The sequence below is a fragment of the Colletes gigas genome, unplaced genomic scaffold, assembly GCF_013123115.1.
Source record: "Colletes gigas isolate AHSC1104 unplaced genomic scaffold, ASM1312311v1 Colletes_gigas_Sc00008, whole genome shotgun sequence".
NCBI classification, from domain to species: domain Eukaryota; kingdom Metazoa; phylum Arthropoda; class Insecta; order Hymenoptera; family Colletidae; genus Colletes; species Colletes gigas.
Genome location: NW_025106637.1, coordinates 4,943,550 through 4,968,456, shown reverse-complemented (window position 1 = coordinate 4,968,456; position 24,907 = coordinate 4,943,550). Strand labels below are relative to the sequence as shown.

General features: G+C 40.7%; 1 protein-coding gene across 3 annotated transcripts in view; it reads left to right on the top strand.

The window, feature by feature from the left end:
• Positions 1–2,018: 2,018 nt before the first annotated feature.
• LOC122396891 (unconventional myosin-XV) overlaps positions 2,019–24,907 on the top strand; it is a 72,591-nt gene continuing 49,702 nt past the window's right edge. For 2 of the 3 annotated variants that reach the window (XM_043395634.1, XM_043395632.1), the window contains exons 1-7: positions 2,019–2,399; positions 10,857–10,959; positions 19,053–19,163; positions 23,872–23,960; positions 24,028–24,091; positions 24,168–24,277; positions 24,477–24,761. In XM_043395634.1, the coding sequence (XP_043251569.1) occupies positions 10,939–10,959; positions 19,053–19,163; positions 23,872–23,960; positions 24,028–24,091; positions 24,168–24,277; positions 24,477–24,761 (680 nt within the window). In that variant the 5' untranslated portion in view covers positions 2,019–2,399; positions 10,857–10,938. Of the gene's footprint in view, positions 2,400–10,856; positions 10,960–16,598; positions 18,504–19,052; positions 19,164–23,871; positions 23,961–24,027; positions 24,092–24,167; positions 24,278–24,476; positions 24,762–24,907 lie in introns of those variants that run through there. The other variant, XM_043395631.1, reaches the window with a different exon arrangement.

Sequence of the window (24,907 nt, the reverse complement as noted above, 5' to 3'; positions counted from 1 at the left end):
CATAACTTCTTCGCCCTGGTGTTAGGTCTGATAACACTGATTTCGAGTAACAAATACGTTTTTGCCGAGTTATTTTTTAAATAAATGATATATTACAATTTAAAATAAAAAACAGAGGATTTACGGTGTACTTATAAATGAGGTACATCCGTACGTATTTTAATTATCTTGATATCTTTAAATAATCTTAATCGATTGGTTACTCCAATGAAATTAATCGATTGATGCTCAATTCTGGACTGTACAGCTTTCGTTCTGTTAAAAAATACTAAAATTTCTGTAATTTCATTTTCTGTCACTTCCTCTTGTGTTCATTTCTAAATCTGTTGGTAACGTCGCGAGTGACACGGAAATGGTAATGGGGTCTTGAGACCCCACAGAAACGGGCCGAAAAAATACATTAGGTGAAGTACATTAGGTCTACTCGTATACCTCGTCTGTGCTGAAAAGTCTACTCGCATACTTTACTGTGCGAAATGAGAATGTGCTTTACTATGTAAAGCATACTCGTCTATTCTCATAGTTGGTAGCGCTGCAGTCTTATTCCATTCTGAATCGGTAAGGGTGGACTCGACATCGAAATGGTAAAAAGATTCTAGAGGTAACGTTGCGAGTGACATGAAAATGGTAATGGGGCTCTAGAGGCCCAATAAAATTTCCCACAAAAATACATTAGATGTAAGATCTTCTTGTACACCTCCCTGTGATACAATTTCTCCAGTATCAACGGATGATTCCTTCATTATAAAAAATTGTTACATTTTCAAATTTCTTCCCAGTCAATTTCGTTAATTAGAGGGAATCGACATAGTAATGTAATTTTAAATATAATTAATAGCTTCTTAGCAAGTTGTATCATAGATAGTTCAATGATCCTTTCTATTAACAGACATTGTCCATTTACACGACTGCATCCAGAGTTTCATTCGTCCAAGGGACTGCACAAACGGTGAATGGGAATCTGTAGTGCATTATTCGCATACCAACATTACGGTGGTGCAGGTGTTCGTACTGCTAAGACACGAACAGAAGCACAAAGCACATATTATCATAGAATAAATTGGCATACCTATACGTTATTGATTTGTTTGAAACAATAAGCATGTAGGTTGAATAATCGTGATAAACGCTTAGGAATTCGTGGAATTGATTACGGTATTTGAATTGCTTACAAGTTGAAAACGGTTTTGTATGTTGGAAGTCTTCGGTTCAAAGGCAACATTGAGGCTTTATTAACAGTCATCTCGTGAATAAGAAAGGGAAACAAATTGTAAAGGAATATCAATTGATGTTCAATTTTTGACCGCAGAAAGTTAAATACAAATCTTATTTTAATATATGTATGTATATACCGAAGACTTCAAAACTTTGTTCAGTAATTCATCCATTGAAATAAAAATTTTATCTCATTAAGCAGCCGATAGATCGTTCAATGTATTTTCCTGAAATGTCCATTGGCTTGCGACGCAGGCCGGATTCCACAGGCACTATCTCACGATTAAAAAGCTGTCCTAAACCCTGAAACGGAGAATTCCGATCCACGTCACATTAGCATTACCCATTTCCCCGGTTCCAAAGAACGAGACCCCTCACCGTTTCGACAACACGTGCTCGGAGTAGGCCCGATTCGAGCAAAAGTGAAAAGCCCTGGATGCCGACCACGGGGACAATGGCCGCCGATTGGATGACCTCTTTGGGGTGTTCCTCTCTCGAACCTGCTCCGCGTACATTTGGGAAACGCAGGTAGAAAAGGTATGCACCTGCGCACACCTGCGTCGGGATCGTCGTCGGTGAGACACGGACGATGCCCAGGACAGGTACACGGTGACACCGATGGGGCACGAGAGGGGACCTGGAGCCACGAGCCACCTGTAATGCGTGTAACGGTACAGAGGAGCGTACGGTGGCGCCGATCGCTGGCGAGGCGAACTAAAATCTCCTTAGGCGAGGTCGAGCGATCGCATACCACGTTCCGGAATCGCGGCGAGAACGCAGTCGGTGTCCGGTCGTCCGGGAACGCTCGAATTGCGAAGGGAAACAAGGTGACCCGCGTCCTGGAAGTAGTAGTTCCAGCAACCAGTTAAAAAGTGACGCTCGTGACACTGTGCGGCTCGAAACGCGAGAATTACGTCGATCCTCCAAGCCGGTCGTCTCTTTTCCTCTCTGTTTCACTTCTCCTTTTCACCTTCTCTTTGTTCTTGTTCACCGCGCCCGCTCGTCGGAGCATCCTCGTGGTTCTACTCGTTATCGCGCCCACGTCGTGCACCAGTGACTCCGCCTTTATTCAAACAGTTCGCGGAGGTGACACCGTGCCGTCGAGAAGAGCGACCCGTTCGAGGGGCCCAACCCCATCGGTGACTCGGGGCCACGGATTCGGGAAGAGAGCAGTTTTTGTCAGAGTAAGTGATGATATCGTTTGCCCCGTGAGCGCCGCTCGGAGACATCGATGCACGGTCAGGGCACGCGCTCCGCTCGCGAGCAACGCGACGACCCCGCTGACATAGAGGATCGTGGAAACCCGCGGAGGCTAGGCTCCATCGGTCGATCGATTTTAAAATGGCGCGGTGTGTGTACCACGACACCCGCAGGTACGCCAGGTATTCCCTCGTCCGGATGCTGCAAGCGGCCGAATGCCATTGGACGTGCCTTCCAGGCTCGTATCCTTTCCCTGCCATAAACATGGAGTTTCGAGCACGCTCCTTGTGTCACGTTGTCGATCGAGGCAGACCAGTTTCTCGTCCGCAGACGAATGGAATTCTCACGACCTCGCGCACGCGCGACGCACCGAGGCATCGTGGATTATTTGCATCGAAACGTTTGCTCGAAATTATTCGTATACTTTGACCAAAGATCTTTTTAGATAATCTATCGATTCTTTTACTACGGTATAAGATATGTACGACCTGTATTGCATTTTGTATGCCTTGCTTCCAATCTTCCGTGTTAAGGGGATATTTTCGTAGTTTTTGGCGTCCCATGGCGTCTAAAATCTAGTACAAAGCGTAAATGGCCCGTAAAATATGAAAGTACACGGAAAGAGTCGCCATAATTAAACAGTATAAGGTCATGGCACTCTTCAGCATCGTCCGAACATAAGTTAGTTACAATCTCTTCAAGGTTAGAACATTGATTGTTTGTCGAGTCTTACAAAATTTTTATCAGACAGTGGAGTTTCATACCCTCGATAGGAATCGAAAGTTCCAGGGAAAAATACAGAGTTCCCAAGATATGCAAATGAGTAGGTAATCAAGTATTCACCCTCTACAGTAATGACCCCGGTTAGTCAAGAAATAGCAGGCTATAGCAGTCAATTTTTTTTTTTCATAGAACCCTTAAGATCATTTTTTTTCTTATGGCATGAGAAGGAATACCCAAGTTCATTCTAGAGTATTTTGAAATTTGACTTGCTGCTACTATTTTACCATTGTCACAATTATAATTTGTTTAAAGACATATTCTGTCTAAGACACATTTTGCAATAAAGTATTAAAATCAGTCTAGTAATGCAACTTTGCAATACTACACCTATATTATAATTTCATTGACGCTATACTGGGAAATTGTATATTCCTTATGCTGTATAAAAGTAGAGTTTAAAAGTCTTTACCTACTAGAAGATAATCGGAAAGCATAAATAACAAGTGCTACCATCTCTTAGGAATAGCTAAAACAAAAAGTTAGCGTAGAATGCGGTACTCCATACAGTATTTCAGAGTCGAGGAATACGTTGATCAAGATAAAGTTGAAGTAGTAAGCATGTACGTAGAAAAAGGATGCTTATAATTTAGTAATGCAGTGAAAGAATACAAAAATATTTAGAGAGAATCTGGTAATTGGAAAATTCTTGGTATGTGGAGATGAATTGAAAACTAATTAAAGAAATGTGTGAGACAAGAATGTTTTAAAACAAAGTAGCATAGGTGAAGAATGTATTTATTTGAGGGTAAGCACGTAGACGATGGTGGGAATTGAAGAACCGTTTCTTGCCATATGGCAAAAATTGAAAAGATAGAATTGCTATATGTTTACCTGCGAATCTTGTGAGTCATAGCAAAGTCATATGTATTTATAATAGTGCGTGGAGGTCGGCAAATTAAAATAGCTGATTCTTTCGAGCGGTAGTAGTTTTCTAATTGACTGTTTCTGCCGATTAATAGCTTCAGTAGTTACAAAACTTGAAGGTCTACTAATATTCTATTGTTTCAAAACACATAGATACTTTTCCAAACGAAAATTATTAAATTCTCAGCTTTAGTTATGTATCTAAAATTCTAATCAAATTCAATATCAAGTTCTTAGCATTTTCCTATCGTTCAACATCAAATTAAACATGAAATTACTAATGAGTTTATTACAGAGTTTGAATAAATGGAATTTTAATCTCCAGAGTATTTAATTTATACATTTTTTGATTAAATGTATTTGCAGACTCATATTTTTAGCTATAAAATTAAACATGGATCAAGCAAAGTGTTTATTAAGAAATATTAACGAATGAGATTTTAGTTCCTCGTGTTTCGAATTTGTAGACTTTTTAATTGAGTTTCTTTGCAGCATGATCCATACACGGCGTTCGATCTAGATGCCCGATTAGGCGAAAGTATTCAAGGACAGTGAATCGTGTGACCTCCTGCTGTTGCTGGAGAAAGATACTGTCCCGTTATTAACGTTCATTCATGTCACGCAAAACGTTCGGCCGTCTTGGCAGCTATTAACGTCGAAATATTTAATGAATCGTTATACGATGCATCGTTATAACTAAACGTTTAAAGAGAACTAGTCTTCCCTACTTGTACACGAAATTTGAATAATGTATTCATACATCCTATTTTTATTCATTGATAACGGTTTATACACGAGTAGGAAATAAAAGACCCCCCCCATTACTGGAAACAAATAATTTATTAAAGTTATGCTTCTAACAACTTTGTAGATCTTTTTATGGCCATGAGATTTTAATCTTATTGCAATTAAGAAATGTTAAGATTCATAAATCATAAAACATTACAATGCTTCTAAGCATTGTAATAACGATTAATTGTAACGATTGTATTAACGATTAATTTTATTTCTAAATTATTCGTGTCTGTTTCAACTTTGAGGGATTAATTGAAACATTCTCGTGCTATCTTCATAATACTATCGAAACGTTATTAAATATTCACTGAAAATAAAAATACATAGTAATTACTGTTCTGAATTATTTATAAATCGAATTATTGTTTTTGTTTCCATCATTCTAATTTGTTTGTGACATGGCTGAACAAACAATCGAATTTCCTTCCAATCACAAATTGTCGTATGGAATTTAAAAATACTTTTAACGTACTATTTTGTACTGCAATTTCCTGTTGGATAGTAAGTCCCATTCATTCGTAATGTACATAATTATACAGTTTGCGTAAATGGTGAAATCCGTGTAGGCCTGCATTACTAATTACTAACGATCTAAATATTTCCTGCTTTGTCATTTCTAAGGCACGTTGCTCCGATCTTGCCGCGGCGTTGAACGATACGGGACATTTTATTGCATATTGCGAGCCGCGATTAATTGTCTTTTCTGCTGCGCTTGTCGCTTTTGATGCGTCCAATCAATTCCTCGATAAGAAAGCCGGCTTTAGGAAGTACTTTCATCGCGAATTTAAACTGGTTTCATATCGGGGCAACGTAATCGAACTTTCGACGAAACGGCACAAAAACTTCGTCCAATTACAAGCAACCATAAATTTCGACAACGCCGGCGAAACAATCCTTTAGTAATGTAAACTTTACGCGAGTTAATTGGAAACAGTGTTTAGTATACAATATTTCAGCCTGGCACACCTGTTCGTTAAAAAGAAAATTCGACAATTTATACAACTTAATTGGAAACCAAGTTTCACATGTTACGTTATGTAATAAATTCCTTTTGACAGGACACATTTGATTTTATAAGAACCCAACACAATTTAGAAGGTGGTTCCTAACGCCATAGTTTCACGTTTATTTAAGAATTTACGTCCGATATAAGTATACACATACTTAGTGTTTAGAAGAATGACCAGAGAAATAATCTCTCGCGTGTCTTTTGTTTCGATTGAGAGGAGAGGCGCGATTATGAATTACATAAGATCCTTGTATCACCGTAGTCGAGCTGCTGCTTTCTCTGTCTGACCTCGATACTTGCTCGACGAAACCCCGATTTTCCTCGATGTTAGATTCGGTTTCGTACCTGTGCCTCTGAAAAAATCTCCAGTTCGTTGATTCATCTCCGATACTAGATTCAGCAGTGTGCTACATGTCTTGCAAGGAGCCTTTCATTTGTCGTTAATTTTTTTCTAGTCTCTCGTTCTTTATTATTTTATTGTGATAACTATATGACCATGATCTGTTTATAAGTATTGAAAATACACTTAATATCATTGTAGTAGTGATTACATCTAGAGATCGTAGTAGGATAATCTGATTAGTGCCAAGGTCCTCAATTTCACTATACACTTATCTCATATGCCCAGCCAGACTATTAATAAAATTAAATTCAATTAAGATTTCTGACTTAAAAAACATATAAATCACTGGTGGTTTATTATTCAAATGAATAGTGCGTCAACAGAAACCATTATTGCCCATTAATAATCATTTGAATAATGAACCATCAGCAATCGGTGTTATTTGTCAGGTTTTCTCTCGCCCCCGGCTTCGAAAGTTGAGTAATTTTGTCTGTTTTATATATTAGGCATTAGATGGCTTGTTGACATAGATGGGAAAAATTTTTAGACACCCGATAGTACGGTTAAATTTGTATCTATTTAAGAATATTTCATTGTATTGGTTGGTAAAATTGGCGATTAATGAAATGTGTAAAAGTGTTATCGATACTGTGCTGATATACCGTAGAATTTTTTTCAACAAAGGAAAAAGAAAACGCCATCGCGCGAAACGAGAAATAACGAGCGGCCACCGCGAAACAATGTTGTAACAAACGACGGAACATTTTTCTTTCCTCTTGTTCTGCAGCGTTTCGAGTTTTGCGACGCACAATTTGTCTTGCTGAACGATTTGACAGAAGCAAATTATCCATTTCAACGAAACGGAAGGCAATTTATTCGGTGCCCTGAAAACTTATTTCACCGTATCGTACCAGCAACGACGATTTGTCGCTGTAATTCCGTATCATTTTCTGGGACGCGCCTACTGTTCCTCCTAAAGACCTTCTGATTCTAATGCCGTGGTATCACGAACTTAAAAATGAATCCGTATCTTTCTTCCATAATTTGCAATAATTTTCGTTCGTTTCGTCAAACTGAAATAATACAGGTGAAAATGAATTATTTAATATTTTTGGTAATGAAGTCCCCTATGTCACTCTTCGAACGTCAAACATTTTTACACAATGCGCGCCATTTATCATCAACGCAAAAGACTTCGATCGTAGCTTTTCCTTTTTTGGAAAGTTGTTTCCCACGAGCCAATTCTATATACAATTATCACGAAGAATGGCAACTAATGATGTCAAATAAATAATACAAAGGAGAAAACAAAAGAAAGTGATTGCAACGAACATAATGCAAATGTTGAAGGTTGCTACATCTGTAAAATTCCTAAAAATTTCATTCACTAATTGTATATTTGATCATCGTTAATTACCTTCATTATTATTTACCGTATTTAAAAATAATTATCGTTAGTTTTTAGGTAATATAAGTATTTACCTAAAATAAAACTGATAGCTCTATTTATTGAAAAATCCAGACACGTATACATTCACTTCTTCGGTGTTTTTTAACGATTTTTCGTTACCGCGTCAAATTTTTACGACGCTTTCTTAAAATATTCCGAGTAACTAAAAATAAGAGCGGGGTCCAAGGGCAAGTGCTCCATTTGTTGAGAGCGGTATCGTAGAAAATAGTGAATTATCACGGTATTGGTGATTCATACTCCGCTTCTAGCCGCGAGATAGAGATACACACGCCAGCGAGCATCGATCATGCGGATAAATCCTCGAGTAAAAGTACCTCCTAGCGTCCTTCTGCGGTGCTCACGGTGGAATGTATTTCGCAATCTTATGCTAATTTGGTTAGTCACCCTCGGTAGGTCGACTGCGTTCGATATGTGTACACCGGTATTTGCGGTGTATCCGTGCCGGAATAGAAGAGGCGTAGTTGAAACGATATGGCGGAACAATGGCGACGGCAATTTGGCCTTTCGACACCATCGATTGTTCCCTGTCCTTTCGCGACACCTTATCCTTAAACACGTCCCATTGACTGCGGGAAATGGCGGAGATCGTTGGACCACTTCGTGCAATAGGTGCGTCACGTTTACAGTGACATTGAAATGACAGTTCATTAGAAGGAAACAGTTCAAGATTATTAGCTCGTAGTAGATGGTAGCAAATCAGTGACGTCGAGTGACAGTGAGCATTCCTTTCTGTTTCTATCGAGAACACGAAGGCACTTCAACGCTGGAACAATCAATGTTTAGTTTTATCGGTTCGGTCGAGATTAGTGACATTTTATATTGTGTGATCTTAAAACTTTAAGTGACACAATACTTCTTTTATTATAACAAATAATAACTAATACATTGTACCCTATGTCAGTTTTATCTAGACTCTTTCCAAAGCAAAATAGAGGAAAGAGTCCCCCCAACGTGGTCATCTTTCGATGACATAATTTTGTTTGATTGACACAAAAGAATACTATATTTTTACGGTCTCGTAGGCTTCTGTACCACGTTGAAGCAGCTTCGATATCTCTTTGCGAAATATGAAAGTATCGAATTCACGGGGAAACTTAAACGTTCAAATATTCCATAAGCGTATAAAAATTTTACGCATCGCGGGTTAAACTTTTCTCCCACTTTCACTCGGACAATAAACAGCGGCAACCGTCTAAAACGTGGCTGTTCGTTCACGATCAGCGGCACCGAGAGCGAGAGAAGGAGCAACGATCGTCGTTCCTTCATCTCACGAACCGAAGGAGCGTTTCTTGCGACAGTTATGGTATTCCAGGAACGCGAACTAGTCTATTTCGATCGCCGTATCGTTTTCCAATCGCGTCGCGAAAACGCACGGCATTTTCAGTTTTCCATATCTCGCGGATCCGTTTTGCAGCCAGCAATCGTGAATCACGCGAACGCAATGCGATACCTCAATTATCCGAGGCAAGCCATCGTTTCTTCGCGCAAAATACAGAACACTTTACGACACTTCCTGTATTTCTGTAACACCGAGCGATCGGTATCAATGGTTCTCCACGCGAACGTTATGTGTATTTTCTGAAAAACGGTTCGCGAAATTGTGCAAATCTACACGAACCTATACGATAAAAAAAATCACTATGTCATTGAACTTCAGTCCCAATAGATAACCGCTCGTTCATTCATAAACTATAGTGGTATTCTAATTTTTTCGAGGACACTGACACATACATATGTACGTGTTGCCTGTTTTAAAATCAAACATTTTAAAGACACTAAATATTAAAGATGTTGATGTTTGCACAGTGAATTATATTTTCTAGGAATTACTATTAAATTTCCTTTGAAAAAAAAAGAAAAAATTAATATTCATCTCTGATAGTTGAAACATGTTTCTACGATTATTCCTTTTTTATCAAATTTGTTTTCTTGGCGCGAGTACAGCTGGCATTGATCGACAGTGAACTTTAAGTTTCCATGTATGCTCAGTATACAGTTACATTTGATACCATAAAAATTGAGTGATTTCAACCATGAACATCATTCTTTGACAGTATCTCTTATCAACCGTTGACTTTGCTATTTAAACAGCTTGCCACAAGGGCCTGTTTTATTGAACAAAAATTATAAAATGATTTTCATTACAATAACTTAAACACATCAGTATTACTATCTATTTCACTTCTATTTTGCCACAATGGTATACCTAATCATTATTGCATCCAAAATGCGAGATTTAGATTTAAACTTTGATCGAACTTTTCCTTCGAGTGCGTTCCTCTCGCGCGTGGGATGTCACTAATACCGGAAATCGAATAATAATCAGATGCTGCACGTTGCTTCCGGTTAGTGGATACGATTTGCTCTTTCCGATCACGATGCCTGCAATAATCGTGACGTTGGATCGGTCGTTCGTGATCCGATTTATATCTTAAGAAGTAATTTGCTGCTCACTGTTATGTCCGTGGCTACTATAAAATGATCCATTACAATCAATCTGGTTTTCTTACTTAAGTAAATCAATCCCTTAATAACGAATCATATTTACTATCAAGCTAATTTTATACAAATTTTCAAATTTTATTTCAGACTTTTTAAACGTTTTTGTCGATAAGTTACTCTCGTTTGTTCCCCAAATAAATAATTAATTACTTGTGCAATTTGAAACTGCAAGGACAGAACTTTTCAACGCGATTTATGCACAATCGAAGATCGAAGGAGAAGAATGTTGATTTGCCTCGGAGCTAATCAAATTCATTCATTTATATTCATTTATATTTGTTCGGCTGTATTGATAATGGCGTGCTTTATATGCCTGGCTGGACGAAAGATTAAAACGAATCCTCGTAACTGTACTCAATACCTACAGATTATAAATTATTGAAATTCTTTGGGTTCAGAAGGTTGGAAGTAAGAAACGTCTCGCGTTAATCCATAATACTTGGGTTAAATGAGCTTCGTCTTACCAATTAAATTTACAGTTCAGTTTGTAGTCTTCGATCATTTATAAAAGAATCTTCTTTTTACGAATAAATGGAACAATTTACAAGAATGAAACGCAGGTAATTTAATTAGCAAGGAAGAGATTAATCACTTACGAAGATTAATTAGTTTTTCAGGCGTTTAGGAAGTTCATTTATATCCGCGAATTAATTAGAGTATCAATTCTTTTGCAGGAGGCAAGGAACAACAATCTGGCTTGCCCGTGCAAAATGAGGGTAGCTCATTCTCTTCGAACGGCACTATAACAGTCTCAAGATGTACGCCGAGTGGCAAAAGGTGAGTTAACAATATTTTTATCAAATTGATGTTAAAAATTCGTTTTTAAACTAAAATTAGCCAAGTACAAATAAACACAACCTCATGAAAATAAATTTAACTTTCTTAGACTTCCTTCTTCTTATTAAAAATATTCCAGAAGATTTCACGTTACCTGTGGTCCAGGGATCTTCAAACTTTTGATTCGTCACTGGGTGCAGGCACGTTCTATCTCATTCATGGTGTTCTAAAACAATTTCCAGGGTTAAAAATTGCATCGAGTTCGCTGGACGCGTTCAGGGTGAAAGTTATTGAAAATTTCTTGAGAAGATTTTTATCATTACCGAGTGCTTTCGGGTTATCATGTCGTTGCACAATGTTTACGTGGTCAGGATCGTACCAGGGATTGTTGCGTGGTCGGAGTCAATGATCTGTGCACACGCAATTGCGTCGTCGCGCAAGCCAAGCCACTTTCGAATGCTTCTGCGCTTCGCGCTGTTTCGTCCGGCGACCTAATCGCGCTCTATTCGCCGTGCACGCTCGCGAATACGCCGCATTTACTCTTTTCCTTTGCGCTCCGCTGCCTTGGGGATATCTGGAAAAAGTATAAAAAATATTGCGTAAAATCTGGCGCGCTTTCGTACCCTCCGAATCTGACGTAAAACGTTTTACTAACGTCGAATCAAACAATGACATATCCAGACACCATTAACAATTTTAAACCGTAACCAAAGTACGCATTCAAAGCTTATATGTTGCACACCTATGTTTAGGGTTACTCAAAATAAATAATTTTGACGTATAATATTTAGTTAGCAATTTTGGTTACAAGTGTATATATCCACACACTGAAATAAAAATAATAATTCAATTTGTATCAATGGCCAATTTGTTGAAGGAGATCTGAAACTGAACGTTTGAATATTTATGATTATTTTACGCTCTGGAATGTCTAAAAAAGTTACGTTGGAGAAACACCTTATCGATCAATATGTAATACATATATTAGTTTCTTCTAGCGTTATATAAACAGTACTAACATACATTTCTTGGCGAAGCAGAATAGATTATCATGAGTAATGTAAATGCCGTTACAGTTCGATAATAAAAGTTACTATAAATACAGTTAAAGCCTGCAGACTTGAAAATTCTTGAAATACCTAAGGTAGATTGATGAAAGGCAAGAAAATGGATACTTACTGAATTAGATATTTTATAATAAAAACAATATGAAAACTTTCTCTAAACGTTGCTAAAATGTCAAAATATTTCCAGTAGTCACGTGTATGTCATCAAAAATATAAGCAAATATTACTGAATTAAAAGGAAAGACAGAAAGAGATTCAGATTTAATAACTTTAAGAAGCTGCAACAAATGTAAAATTCATTATCGTGAATTTTACCGTCGCTCATTAACTTTCAAAGCTTTCAGTTAGTAAACAAACGAAGGTCAATTATTTAATGAACAATCGCGTGCGATCCACTCGCTCGTGTGAAATTGAAATTATAATTGGGCACAATGCTTGAGCGGAGAAAAGTACAAACGGTTCTTAACAGTCCTGTATCGTGCGAATTAAAAATTAAATAGTTCCCATTGTCTTGGAACGTTCAAAGAAGTATTCCGAAAATCGGAATTTATAATAGAGAGCGTTCTATCGGTGGATGGGCTTTCGAAATCCGCGATAAGCCGTATTATTTTCAATTATTACAAGAGGAAATGTGGCGCATTAATTATCGAAGCTGAAACGACGTGCGTTATATTACTTCAATTTTCCGTAATGCCGGTTATGCTACTCGATGACGATGTCTTCCTCAATTATTCTCGTGCTCATTACTCGTGATTGGACCCGCGTAATACCGACTTGAGTAAAAGTGAGAACACGGGTGAATCTTGAACGTCAGAGAAGTGGTTGCAGCTTGCAACGTATCGCAATCAATTTCATCCCAACACAATTGTGTACAAATGTAATTTCAAGTTTTACAAATCAAATACTTCAATTTTTGAAACTTTAGTTTTAATCGTACCTAAAGTAAAAGTTGAAATATATAATTAATCATTGAAAAGATATAAATTTATATAAATTATGTAACATAACACATGATGCATCAGACACTTTTGTGTTTATTTAATTATATCTTTTTTTACATCTGAAGATTACTGTATACTTGGTCGAAGATGCTCGTGTATGCAATATAATTTAAAGTCAATGAATATATGAATACTTCTTTCAATGTTTAAATATTCATTACTATATTATACGCTCTAGAAAGTTTAATCAAATTACGTACATGTAAATTCCTTGTCGATTAATATCTAACACAGCAATATTATTCTTTTATGAAATTCTTGTTTTTAAAAGATCCTCACTTGTCAATGGAAATAAGAACATCGAAGATTTCATACTCCAGGTCAATCTAAACAGATTCGATTTCAAAGAAATTGACATTTCATATTTATATCTTTTTTTATATATGTAATAACTTCATTTGGTATAATAAATAAAATATGCAAGCTTAAGTACTTGAAAGCATGATGTATGTAGTGGAGAAAGCAAAGTGAAAGGGCGAGGTTCAACGAATTGCTGTTTTGCAATCTAACTAATTATTACAACTTAACAATCGAATTGAAATTCTGCACGAACATCCACTATGAATACAGAATTTCAGAGTTGAAAGACCCGAGTCAAATTATACCTTCCAACACGTAACAATTAATTTTTCAATGGGCGTTCTCGATAGGAGAGATTTTTACTCCGTTGAAATTATAAATATGCTTAGGAAATACCTGTTGTACGAAACATACCAATTAATTCCAGTCCTTCCAGAAATTCGAACGAGCTCCAAAAACAGTTGTCGAAACGTTGAATCCTTCCTAAAACTCAGAAATGAATATATCTCTAAGAACAATCGAACAAAATTTAATAAAATTTTATATAAAAACCTATTCTTTTCCGAATAATGCAAAATATCATATGTAGATCATAGGCTAATGGCCGTAGAGTAACGGTACGATAGCTACCAAAATTAATCTCAACTATACACATTATTCCAAACAAGTTAAAACAACTTCGGCATGAATTTCCAACAAACCGGTGCGCGGATCGATCGAAACGATACGGAATAGCAACATCCACACCAGTGTTCACAAAAACAATCTCCTCTTCCGCGGGCGTTGCAGGCTTTTTTCTCGAAAAATCAAAGGACGATGCAATCCGTGACGAAACTATTGCCCGATGTCGATCAGTCTGCTTCGCGTCAGACTCGTCTGAACGCGGTTCGAACGGTTTTACGGGCACAATCGGTTTTTACCATCGACAGCGTTGGCCGCTTCTGCAACTCGCCACGGTGGCTAGTTAGAGAATCGCTTCCCGTTCGCCGTGGCCGCAGCCTATATCCAGCTAGCTCCACGTAGGCGTACGCGTATTTAGCGCGTAATTTATATAAGAAGAGAGGCACGCTTGGTTCCACCCCAAAGCACTTCGATCCACTGGCGCCAGCACCTCTTCTTTCGCGTTTTCCATGGAAAGCGGGTGAAACGTTCGCTCGGAACGTCTTCGTTTCGCGACGCTCCGGCCAGCCCCGTGCGCCTCCCTCCGCCCCTCCCACGCGTTGGATCATCGGGAAACGTTCGCGGAAAGGAAAGGAAAAAGAAAGCCCCAAGGGCCAATTTGATAGCATCGTGCAGCCGCGGCCAATTAGCCGTTGCCATAATTAAAAAACGGGGTACGCCACTGCGAGCATGCAGCAATTGTTGCGGAGAGGAGACGTATAACTTCCAGTGTTGCATCGAACATCCTCGCGTCCGGATCGCGGAACTCGATTCCTCCACGTCGATGGAAACGAACAGCCTTTTTCTGATACGTGGCCACCCCGGTGGCCGCTTTTCGTCGCTCTTGTAATTCCTCGACGCGTCTTCCTCGTCGTACGAGCAAAGTCCGTCCGAATTTCCGACTGACCCGGTTTTCGCGATCGGTTTTTCGAAGAAGTGGCACGGAATCGTGAAACCCCGACCGATCGAAAGCAGAATTTTTCGCGAGGGTCTCGCTCGTTCCCGTACGCGTCGAAGGAATATTTTGTGGTGATTATTGTTGAGCATGCGAGGACTTGTTTGTGTGTGAAACTAGCTTGTGAAACAAGTCGAAGGACAGCGAGATCGGGAGAAGCAACGACGCGGAGAAAGAGAGGACTGTCGCGGAGGAGTCGAACGCGCGAACAGAAAACACCCGAGGCTACCGAAGAATGCAAACTCTCGACGGGACATATTCTGCGACCGAGTCTAAGGAGATCCAGGTTACATCGAAAAGAAAAAGTTGAAATCCAAAAAGGATCCCGGGGATTCGACGATCGAACGCCGCGATCGTATTCACGAAACGTCTCATCGAAAGACCGTTAACGAATTCAACGCGAGCAGCACGGATTTTTCGAGCCTGGTGACCCAATGTTCCCGATAGTAAACCGTCTCGATGACCTCCTAACTCCTTTAAGCGCAATTTAAAATGCGCGACAGTATTGTGCCGCGCGATTGTCTCAAATCTTGACCGATCGTGATCGGGTTCTCAAGCGGGTCTCCTGTTGTTCGATAATTGCTGGACGTTTAAGCGGAGCATGTACCTCCGGAGATTGATGGCCCTTCGCGGCTGACGTTTCGTCCTTAGCCAGCCAACTGCAGAAACGTTTGCCAATTTTAGAAGATAGTCTTAACGATTAATGATCGCTCGAAGGAGTGTCCGTTCCAAGAAAAGACTGGTGCCACGGTGACGTCGCTGACACGGAATGAAAGCAGAGGTCGCTGACACGTGGATTCGTCTGGAAGAGACCTTTTCTCATCTTTATTCACGATTTTACGAGCCGGGTCGTGTTTGCGCGAGCTTTCTGCAAATAGAAAGATCATCGACGGCCGAACGGAAGGTGTCTTCTGCGCGTTAACCTTGAACCCCCAAGTACTTTGCAGTCCGCGACGACGCGGAGAGACGAAACGCGCGGAATATTATTTAACATTGCCCAAAGCTCGATAGGAAGATGAAATTAATGAAAATTACGGGGAACGAATGCACGCTGTGCGATAAGAACCTGTTAAAAAAATGTCATCGACCGGTTACCTCCGATAACCCTCGATAACATTGGAACTTGAGACTCGGTTTCTGGTCGGACAGGAAACTGGTCTCTGGCAAAACTTGTACGCTACGAACCCGGTAACAATGTCAGGTTCACGCAAATTCCCAGTACTCGGTGCTAATTGGTGTTAAACGGGACAAGCGCAGGCTGAAAACGCTGCCAATTTTGTTGAATTACGTGCTACCGTGGTCTGTTTGTGATTTAATTGACGTTCCCGTTAGTGCGGTGCTTAAAACTTTTACACTACATTCCGTTGTGCCGGGGAATTTCTAAACGCGAGTTCGAACGTTCAACGATGGCGAGCGTTCTACGAAGGCGTGACGGAAAGTGGACGATCGAGCGACTCTCGGTGGGATTTTGACTTTCGTTTTTTAAAATGTGTCGTCGTTCTTAAGCGAAATCGATTTGTTGTATTTTCGATTCCAATTTTTTGAAAGCATCGCGATGTCTGAAATCGTGACCTGACGGGCACGAGATCTCCCCCAGCAGTGGTCGCAGGAACCGATAATGCGTATTAAAATCGAACGTTGACCGTTGCACGCAACATGGAGCCCGCGATAGCGTGTAGCAAGAAGCTCGAGCGCAGGTCTACGCGATCGTCGACCTCGAAGAATCAGTTTTCGTCACGAAACACGCGCTCGGAAGCTTTCTACGCCGCCGCGGAACCGTTATCCGTTCGACGCGCATTGCATAATTCCGCCGGCCCAGACCCAGATACAAATTCCGCTCCAAATTCCAGCGGAACGACGGAACGCTCTAAGAAGCTCCACGCTTCCGGTCGATCGAACCACCCGGACCCCAGGTTCCCGGTGGAGATTGGGCCGAGAACCGGCAGACAGCCCCGTCAGGAAGCTGTCTTTTACACGATCCCGCGAGACGTAGCGATATCTCGCAAGGAGATCCTCAGAAAGTACAGCAAAGAGAAGGAGAAGGAGGAGAGGGAGGTTGCCTCGAATTACGCCGACACGTTGCGTAATCGCTGGAAGGATCAACAAGAGAGGCCCAGAACTCTGCCTTCCATAGCCAGAAGATCGTACAGGGATCCGGAAAAAGTTCAGTCCTGTCAGGGAGTCAGGAAAGTCTCCAGGCAGGACATATTGCGCAGACGTGCGAGCGTAGACGGGCCGGTTGTAGCAACGCGTGGAAGGAGTCACGGGGACGCAAAGTTAGAAAGTTCAGAGGCGAAAGGTAGCACCTCTTCCAGTTTCCCGAGGAACGTCCCGAGGCCGAGGAGCACTAGGTGGGGCAGAGAGGATGAGAGAGAGTCCAAGTCGGCCTGTGACTTCGTGACAGTCACTACCAAGCTGCAGGACATCAACAGCGGCCTTGTGCCAAGACCGTCGACCTTGCCCAAGATTGTTCACGCATCGAGGACATCGCGGTTGACGGAGGATTGGTCTGGTCCTAGATCAGCCAAGGATGCGGTGAAAAAGGAACCGCCTGTCTACGGAAGGATACGCAGACGGAAGACTTCGTTGCCAGCCAACACAGGCATCATCAGGGGATCCACGTTGTCTTTGAGCGCCCTGTCCAGGTACTCGAAGTCAGGTCACTCGCATGTCAGGGAAAGGGCCGTGGACGTGGAGTTCAAACCGACCACGAGACACCTTCGCGATCCTGTTCCCGACACGGCGTATCGTTCGGCCACTTTGCCTCTCGTTGACATGAGAACCAACCCCCAACGGAACGCGATTTACGCCAAAGTGCCTCAGAGAGCGACGAAGAGCGCCCAGAGCCACCACGAGAAGACTGACTCGAAAGATGGCGGGCTCGAGGCTAACGTGGATACTGGTCGCCGGAGTATGTCGCGCAGGAGGATCATCGACAACATGAAGGACACGAACGTCTACGAGGACCAGAACAGTTCGAGGACGGAAGACTCTGCTGACATTCCGTCAGAATATCAGTCAGAAAGTCAGTCGTATCAGAGCAAAGACTTCGATGTTCACGGCAGCAACAGTTTGAGCGAGGAAACGAACGGGCTTTCCCGTGTGACTGGATGCAACACGCTGGACAACCGATCGAACAACAACTGGGCGAAATCCATGGAGTCGACGAAGTACAGATCGAAGTCGCAAAGCAGGCTGGTCGAAAACTTTCGCCCGTCTCATCGGGAGATCGGCACGGCGATCAGGCTGGCGACCACTCTTCCTAGTTATGTGAAAAGTTCGAGAAAGTGTTCGATCGAGAAGCCGCCAGGGACCGACGGTCGCAGAAAACTGCCCAAGGAAACTGGAATCTCGACGAAACAGAGCAAGGAGAGATCGAACTACGTGAAGAAGTCCGCGACGAGAAACGTCAGAGCTTACAACGACGCTAACGGCCGATCGGATTCGCCGGTGACGGCATCCTCGATTTTTGGATTCTGCACGGGGAAGAGAAAACCTTCGACCAACGGCCCGACGAAGGTTGAAACTGCCCCGTCCTATCCATCATGGAACGTGAAAACGGTTAGCATTGATTTAATGTGGCTCGAATGAAAAAAGTCGTGGCAGTCTTTGATCAGTGATTAATCATTTCGGTGCTGCGGGCGCTTTATAAGCGTTCGGTCGATCGGTGCATTTGTGGACGGTGAACGTATGTCGGTGTTTGGCGTATATGCTTGATAAATGTGACCACGAGATTTCTATCCATCGCTAGGTCTTACGATTTTTAAGCAAAAAGGATTAATTATAGTTGCCTCTTTGAGTTTCTTCGAGAGTTGAACTCTGTGGCTAGTGTTTCTATTACATTTCCGTAATGGGTTCTTAGAATAAACAATCTTTTGTGTAGACATTATAAATAATAGTAATCCAGAATTCTGTTAAAGAGAAATCTCATATTAGATTTGAATATAAAATAATAATCAGAATATGTGATTCTCTATTCAATTATAAACAGAAGTCTGAGACGCTGATATCTCTCTCTGTATACCTTTCCAACAGAAGCAAAGTAACAGTGGAAATTAATGGCCTACGATTCGCTAGCTAGAAACTGCAATCCAACCCTTTGTTTTTCAGGGTGAATTGGTGTGGTTCGACCCTGGTGTCGGCCACGTGTTACCGGGTGAAGTTTTGGAGTACCACAGAGCCGCCAACGTCCTCTCCGTCCAAGCAGTGATCGCTGGCAAGGTACGAAAATGAATTTATTCTTTCCTGCGTGAAGCTGGAGACCACTCTCCAATCCAGACGACGAGTAGAAAGGGGATAACTCCCAGAGTGTATATTATTCGCCATTCAAACGATCGAACGCATGAGTTACGCAAGTTCAGTGATGCGTCTTCGCGTATGAAAGTTAAACTTGTTTTTTTGCATCGACGTTCGACGTCGAAACGTTTCTTTTCCGACTGTATTCGAATCGGGTATTTACCGTTCCTCCTCATAGACAGGGCAACAATGAAACTACACAGCGTGTTATTATCTCGAAGGGATAGAAGAACAGAATAGAAGTGTGTTAGGCTATGTGCTAGTCAACAATACGGGTCCACTTCGAGGCCAACGAACAACCGGTTATTCTGCATTTCCTTAAGACGACGCACGATTCAGGCGATCGGTCGACGTTCTATGTTCCATTGATTTTTTGTTGAAACAATTTGACAGAAACGCAATAGGAAGGAATTGTTGGATTTATTTCATTTAATTGCGGAACACTGATGCCTTGCGTCATTGGTCTGTAATTCTGTTTCGCGTTTCAAATACTTTAAGAATGAATGTACATTTTTTTTCAAGTTGCATAATGTTATGGCTGTTAATAAATTGTTTGAGCTTCGATTTACGTCTTGCTATTCATCCATTAACATTTTCTTCAATTCTTCATAATATTCGGGGCTGAACACCCTGTATATGTTTGTACAACCCAGTGTTATCAAACACTGTGCAATTTTAACGTTCAGAAAACACGGTATTTTCCTAAGCCTCCTTTCTTTTTCGCAAAAGGAAGAAATGAGTTGTCATTCTGGAAAAAGTGGTATGTTCATACCATAAGAGATTAGTTAAAGACTTCGCAGTATTCACATGCTCGCCGTATAGCTTTCAGACTGAGATTCTTGTTTCTTTCTAACTATTCAAACTGTTCAATTTGGGCTTGACTTTTCAAGAAATTAATGTCATCGCCACAACTAAAAACAGAATAGCACTTTGTAAAAATGTATTTATTTTTGGTACGTGTAACCTCGTAATTTATTCGCTTTCCTAGACCTCCCATAGACTTCCTAAACGATTTTCTGATTAATGACTTTAGAATCCGTCGTATTAAGAAAACGAAAGTGACAAACATTAATAAAGCGTGTTGTGCTCTCTATGACATTTCAAACTCGTGTGTTTATTACAACTTTCTAGTAATACGTCGATTAAATGACTATGGTTTCTTGATTTATTAATGTATGATTAGAAGTTTCTTTCTCGAGTACCAATCATGACCGTTTCCGGTCTTCTTAGCCACCGTAATTTCTGCGAATTTGCGAATCAACACATCGCTGGATGACGAGTGGTGAAATATTCGACTGGAAACATAGATTCCCGTCGTAGCCACCCGACGAAGTAGTCAAATGCATCGGGTCCCGGATAGAAAGTCTCGAATACCGCGCATACTTCGAGAAATACTTCCGCCAAAGCGGTTCGCGATACCTCGGAAAATTACTCCACCAGAGCGATGTGTTGATCCTGGCGTGAAAGTCCATATCGAAAAGGAGCAGCGTGCCCTGCTACTTGCAACACCTTCCTGCACTTTCAAGCTCCAAGGACATCGTATTGGCAACAATCGTGTCCACGAGTTTTTCGCGTTCCCTGTCTTTCACTTTCGTGAATTGTCGACTCTTCTTTTTACGCGTGCCCTCGCTAGGAATGACACGGCGTTATAATCCATACTTCGTCCAACAAAACACGACAGCAAACAAGAGCAAACACCCAAGCGATCAAACAAATCGAACGCCAATAATAGTCGACGAATAAAAAGACAAAACTATCAATCTGCTGTCTAAAATTAATTAGTTTGAGGTGTTCTTTCCTCTTATAAAATGTAGTATAAGCATTAGAAGACATAAAAGACGAAAGCTTTGTAAATAATACTTTCGTCCACGTTGAATAGATATCGTGTGTTACAATTGGATAAAACGTAATGTCTCGTGTAAAAGTATGTCGAAAGTGTAGAATGGACTTTATTTGTACGAAGATTCGATTAAGAGAAAGTCGAATTTGTAATTCTTTGCATTGCTAATGCACGATCCTAATGCAAACAACGTGTGCACGATTACAATATTCTCCCACTGTAATGGCTTTATGGTGATTAATAGTAAATAGTGCAGAACTTTATTGTATTCGTTACTTCTTGTTAATTTAATTTTTTCCCCCCAAGTGTTAGAGAAGGAGACTCAAATATTTACTATATGACGTTAAATATCCTTTTAAGGTTGTTACCTGTATTCGAAGTAAGTCGTAATAATAACATAACGTCAGTTGACGAGCCAAGCTATCAAGTTTGTTCACGGTTTTATTTGCACGACACACGCATAACTTCGTCGAACTGCTCGACTTTAGTATTTGATTACTTTTCTACGTAGCAGAGTCTTATGTTCGATTTCTCGAAGCATTGTCGCGCATTGGTAGCAGAGTCTAGTTCAACGGTGTCCTATTATAGATGACGATGCACACGGGCGTAGAAATAAGAAATTCACTTCTTAATTACATAACGGAATTGTTAAAAATATCAGACAGGTTTACGAATATTTATTTATCTGGGAATCAATCAAAAATTTGATGCCATAGATTTGTCTGAAAATGGAAAAATATTAGAATAATTGGAAAACATAACATAACAATTTATAAATATATAAATTAATGAATTTTTATGTTTATTCAATAACTCTCTATAACTAAAATTCTTAACATCTTCGTAATATATGCTACAAAACACTTTAAATTGGTTAAAGAATATTCATTCACAACAGAGAATTCCGTATCAAATTTCAAGACGAGTTATCTGACGTTAATCTGACACTGGTTGTAAGGAAATATCTCTAAAACAAGTCGCAGAATATTTCCAGTGGCATGACTAGTAAAACGTTCAATGAAAACTCCTAGTATCCTACTTACAGGACATCCAGGACAATATTTTTTTCTGGTATTAAAATTTATTTGAATATAACGTTTAAGGTATAAAATTGAATCTTAAAAGAAGTGGATATTCTATCGAGCAGTAATTTGCTTGTTTTTGTAATAACTAAGATTAAGTTGAAAAGCAGCCTTTGGCTATACCTCGTCATGATCGTGCAAATTATTATTATATAAAATATTTCTTGATATCAGCATTAATGACAGAGAACGTTTCAGCAGGTATTTTAATTATGAATAAAACACTACAGACAGCAGTTCTTATCATTCTACTGTATAATACGCTACTTTTCTTGTGAGAGCTCACGCGAACTACAGTTTGAAAAATCACTGGGTTAATATACGACCTCGAACAGCCTCGGAAGACTTTCGGTCGGCGTGCCAGTGAATGGACGCTCTTGATTAATTTTCATAACTTCACGAAGTACTGGAGGGTCCATTAAAACCTTCTAACGGGATCGGTTTCTGTTTACTACGGCGGATCGAGTCACCGACAACGTCGAGCCCCATTCCCCGCGATCGCGCAGCGGCGACGCCAATGGAATTGCAACTGCAAACTCAGGCAGCCCGGTATCCGGTTAAGTCTCACGTGAGTGGCTTTCGCGTCTTATGTGAATTCGCGCGAATCTTCCTTTTTTAACGCGCGCATTCTCTCCGCGGAGATCGGGCTGTAATCGTCTTGAAAATCGGGCAAAAACCATCTTGGAAAACAGAGACGCTGTTAAGGAAGGTCGAGCTTGATGTTAACGAGTCTTTTGGCTCAAGGAGTTTCTGACAAATCTAAAAATGGAAGAAGTTACTTCGAGCATCGAACGCGTTCGTCATGGTCAATTGACACGAGATATCTAAACGCTATTTATGAACTGGCCAGTCTCGTTAGACTGTCAAATGGATAACGCAGAAGTTTGTCATTACGACGTGCCGATAATCCGTGGAAAATCAACTCCGGTATCCTCGGATGTGTCTTTTCGTTGCGACACCACGGATTCATCAGCTTCGTCTAGCGTCAGGAGTCGCACGGAGGAGGTTCATCTTGATGGCGGGAGGGAATACGAGGAGCCAGACTCCGACAGATGTTCTGAAACGGCGGAACGGTGGTACGATGTTCCTGTTCAAAAGTCAAGGTTACGCTCGAAAGAAAGTGTCTTCGACTGCAAGGACGCGGAGGTGTGCTTGTGCGCGCCGCAGCAAGACTTCGTCGAGTGGCATTACAAAACGACGAAATCGGTGCTGAAGAGTTTAAACCCGTCCTTCTGCGATCCGAACTTCGACGACGAATCGGACGATTTTCTCAAAGAATTCACCGATGGCTCGATCGACTCCTCGTCGACGTTCTCGCGCGAGTTCCTTCGCGTGTATCCCAGGGAGGACGAGGAAAGCGACGCCAGCAGCTGCTCGAGGAGGCAGGGTACGATCAAAAGGACGACCAGAGTGACGACCTTGAGACCGAAGTTGAAGAAGTCACCGGAACCATTGACGTACCTCTGCGTTCACGTGATCAACGAAAATGTAATGCGGTGCGAGGCTACAACGTCGAATTCGAAATTGAAGTTTCTGTGATATTTTTTTATTATCGTGGGCGTGGTAATCGATAACAGTAATAGAAAAAGCATATTAAGATTAAAAGTATTTACTTTATTAATTCGAGGACATCGAATAAGCTACAGATTAAGATGTAATATTATCAGACGATATAAGTGAAGCAACAAAATATATGTATTTTATATTCCAGCCGCAAATCTTCACCCTCACTAATTTAAGCGGAGTGAAACCAAGGCAGGATCTTGGACACAATGGAATCGAAGACATGATTCAGTTAACGTGAGTTCGATTTCGATCATTTTAAATCACTTGTATCACGAAATTATTCGCATTGTCTAAATTACAGCGACCTCAACGAGGCGTCTTTATTATGGAACCTGAAGATTCGATACGACAAGGAATTAATATACGTACGTTTAATCGTTTCGCTCCTTATTAATATTAACGATTATTACCAGATTGAAATTAAACTGTCATTTTTAACAGACATACACGGGAAGCATCTTAGTGGCGGTAAATCCATACAAAATGTTCGACATTTATGGCTTGGACCAAGTGAAACTATACGAAGGACGAATACTCGGCACGCTGCCACCGTGAGTTACATTACTTTGTAATTAAAAAGCACTTTACGTATACATCAGAATTTCTCAAGTTCTCCTGTGGAATCTCTATTTAATTGCATCATCGTTAAATTATTTGTGACAGAAGTTTCCTGTCATTATTCTGTAAAATATTTTCATGCACCGTATAATATGTACTTTGTACTGGAAAAACGTTACGATGAAATTGCAGACACCTGTTTGCTGTCGGCTCGTCTGCGTACAGTCAAGTAACCGCTGCAAATAATGCAAGCGCGAATCAGGTGGTCGTCATTTCCGGTGAATCCGGTTCAGGAAAAACGGAATCCACGAAACTCGTAATGCAGTATCTAGCAGCGGTTAATCGAGCGCCGAACAATCTCGTCACCGAACAGATACTCGAGGCGACGCCATTGTTGGAAAGCTTCGGGAACGCAAAAACGCCTAGGAACGACAACAGCAGCCGATTCGGGAAATATTTGGAGGTCTACTTCAGAGAGTGAGTGCCCATTACCGTTACGAATCGCCGAGAAATCGGCAACAACCGTTATAAAATCGAAGGTAGCTTAGCAAAGAAACGATTGGAAGTGAAAATGAATGCTTCGGGAGATATTTGTGAAACTTAATTTCCATAACAATAAACGA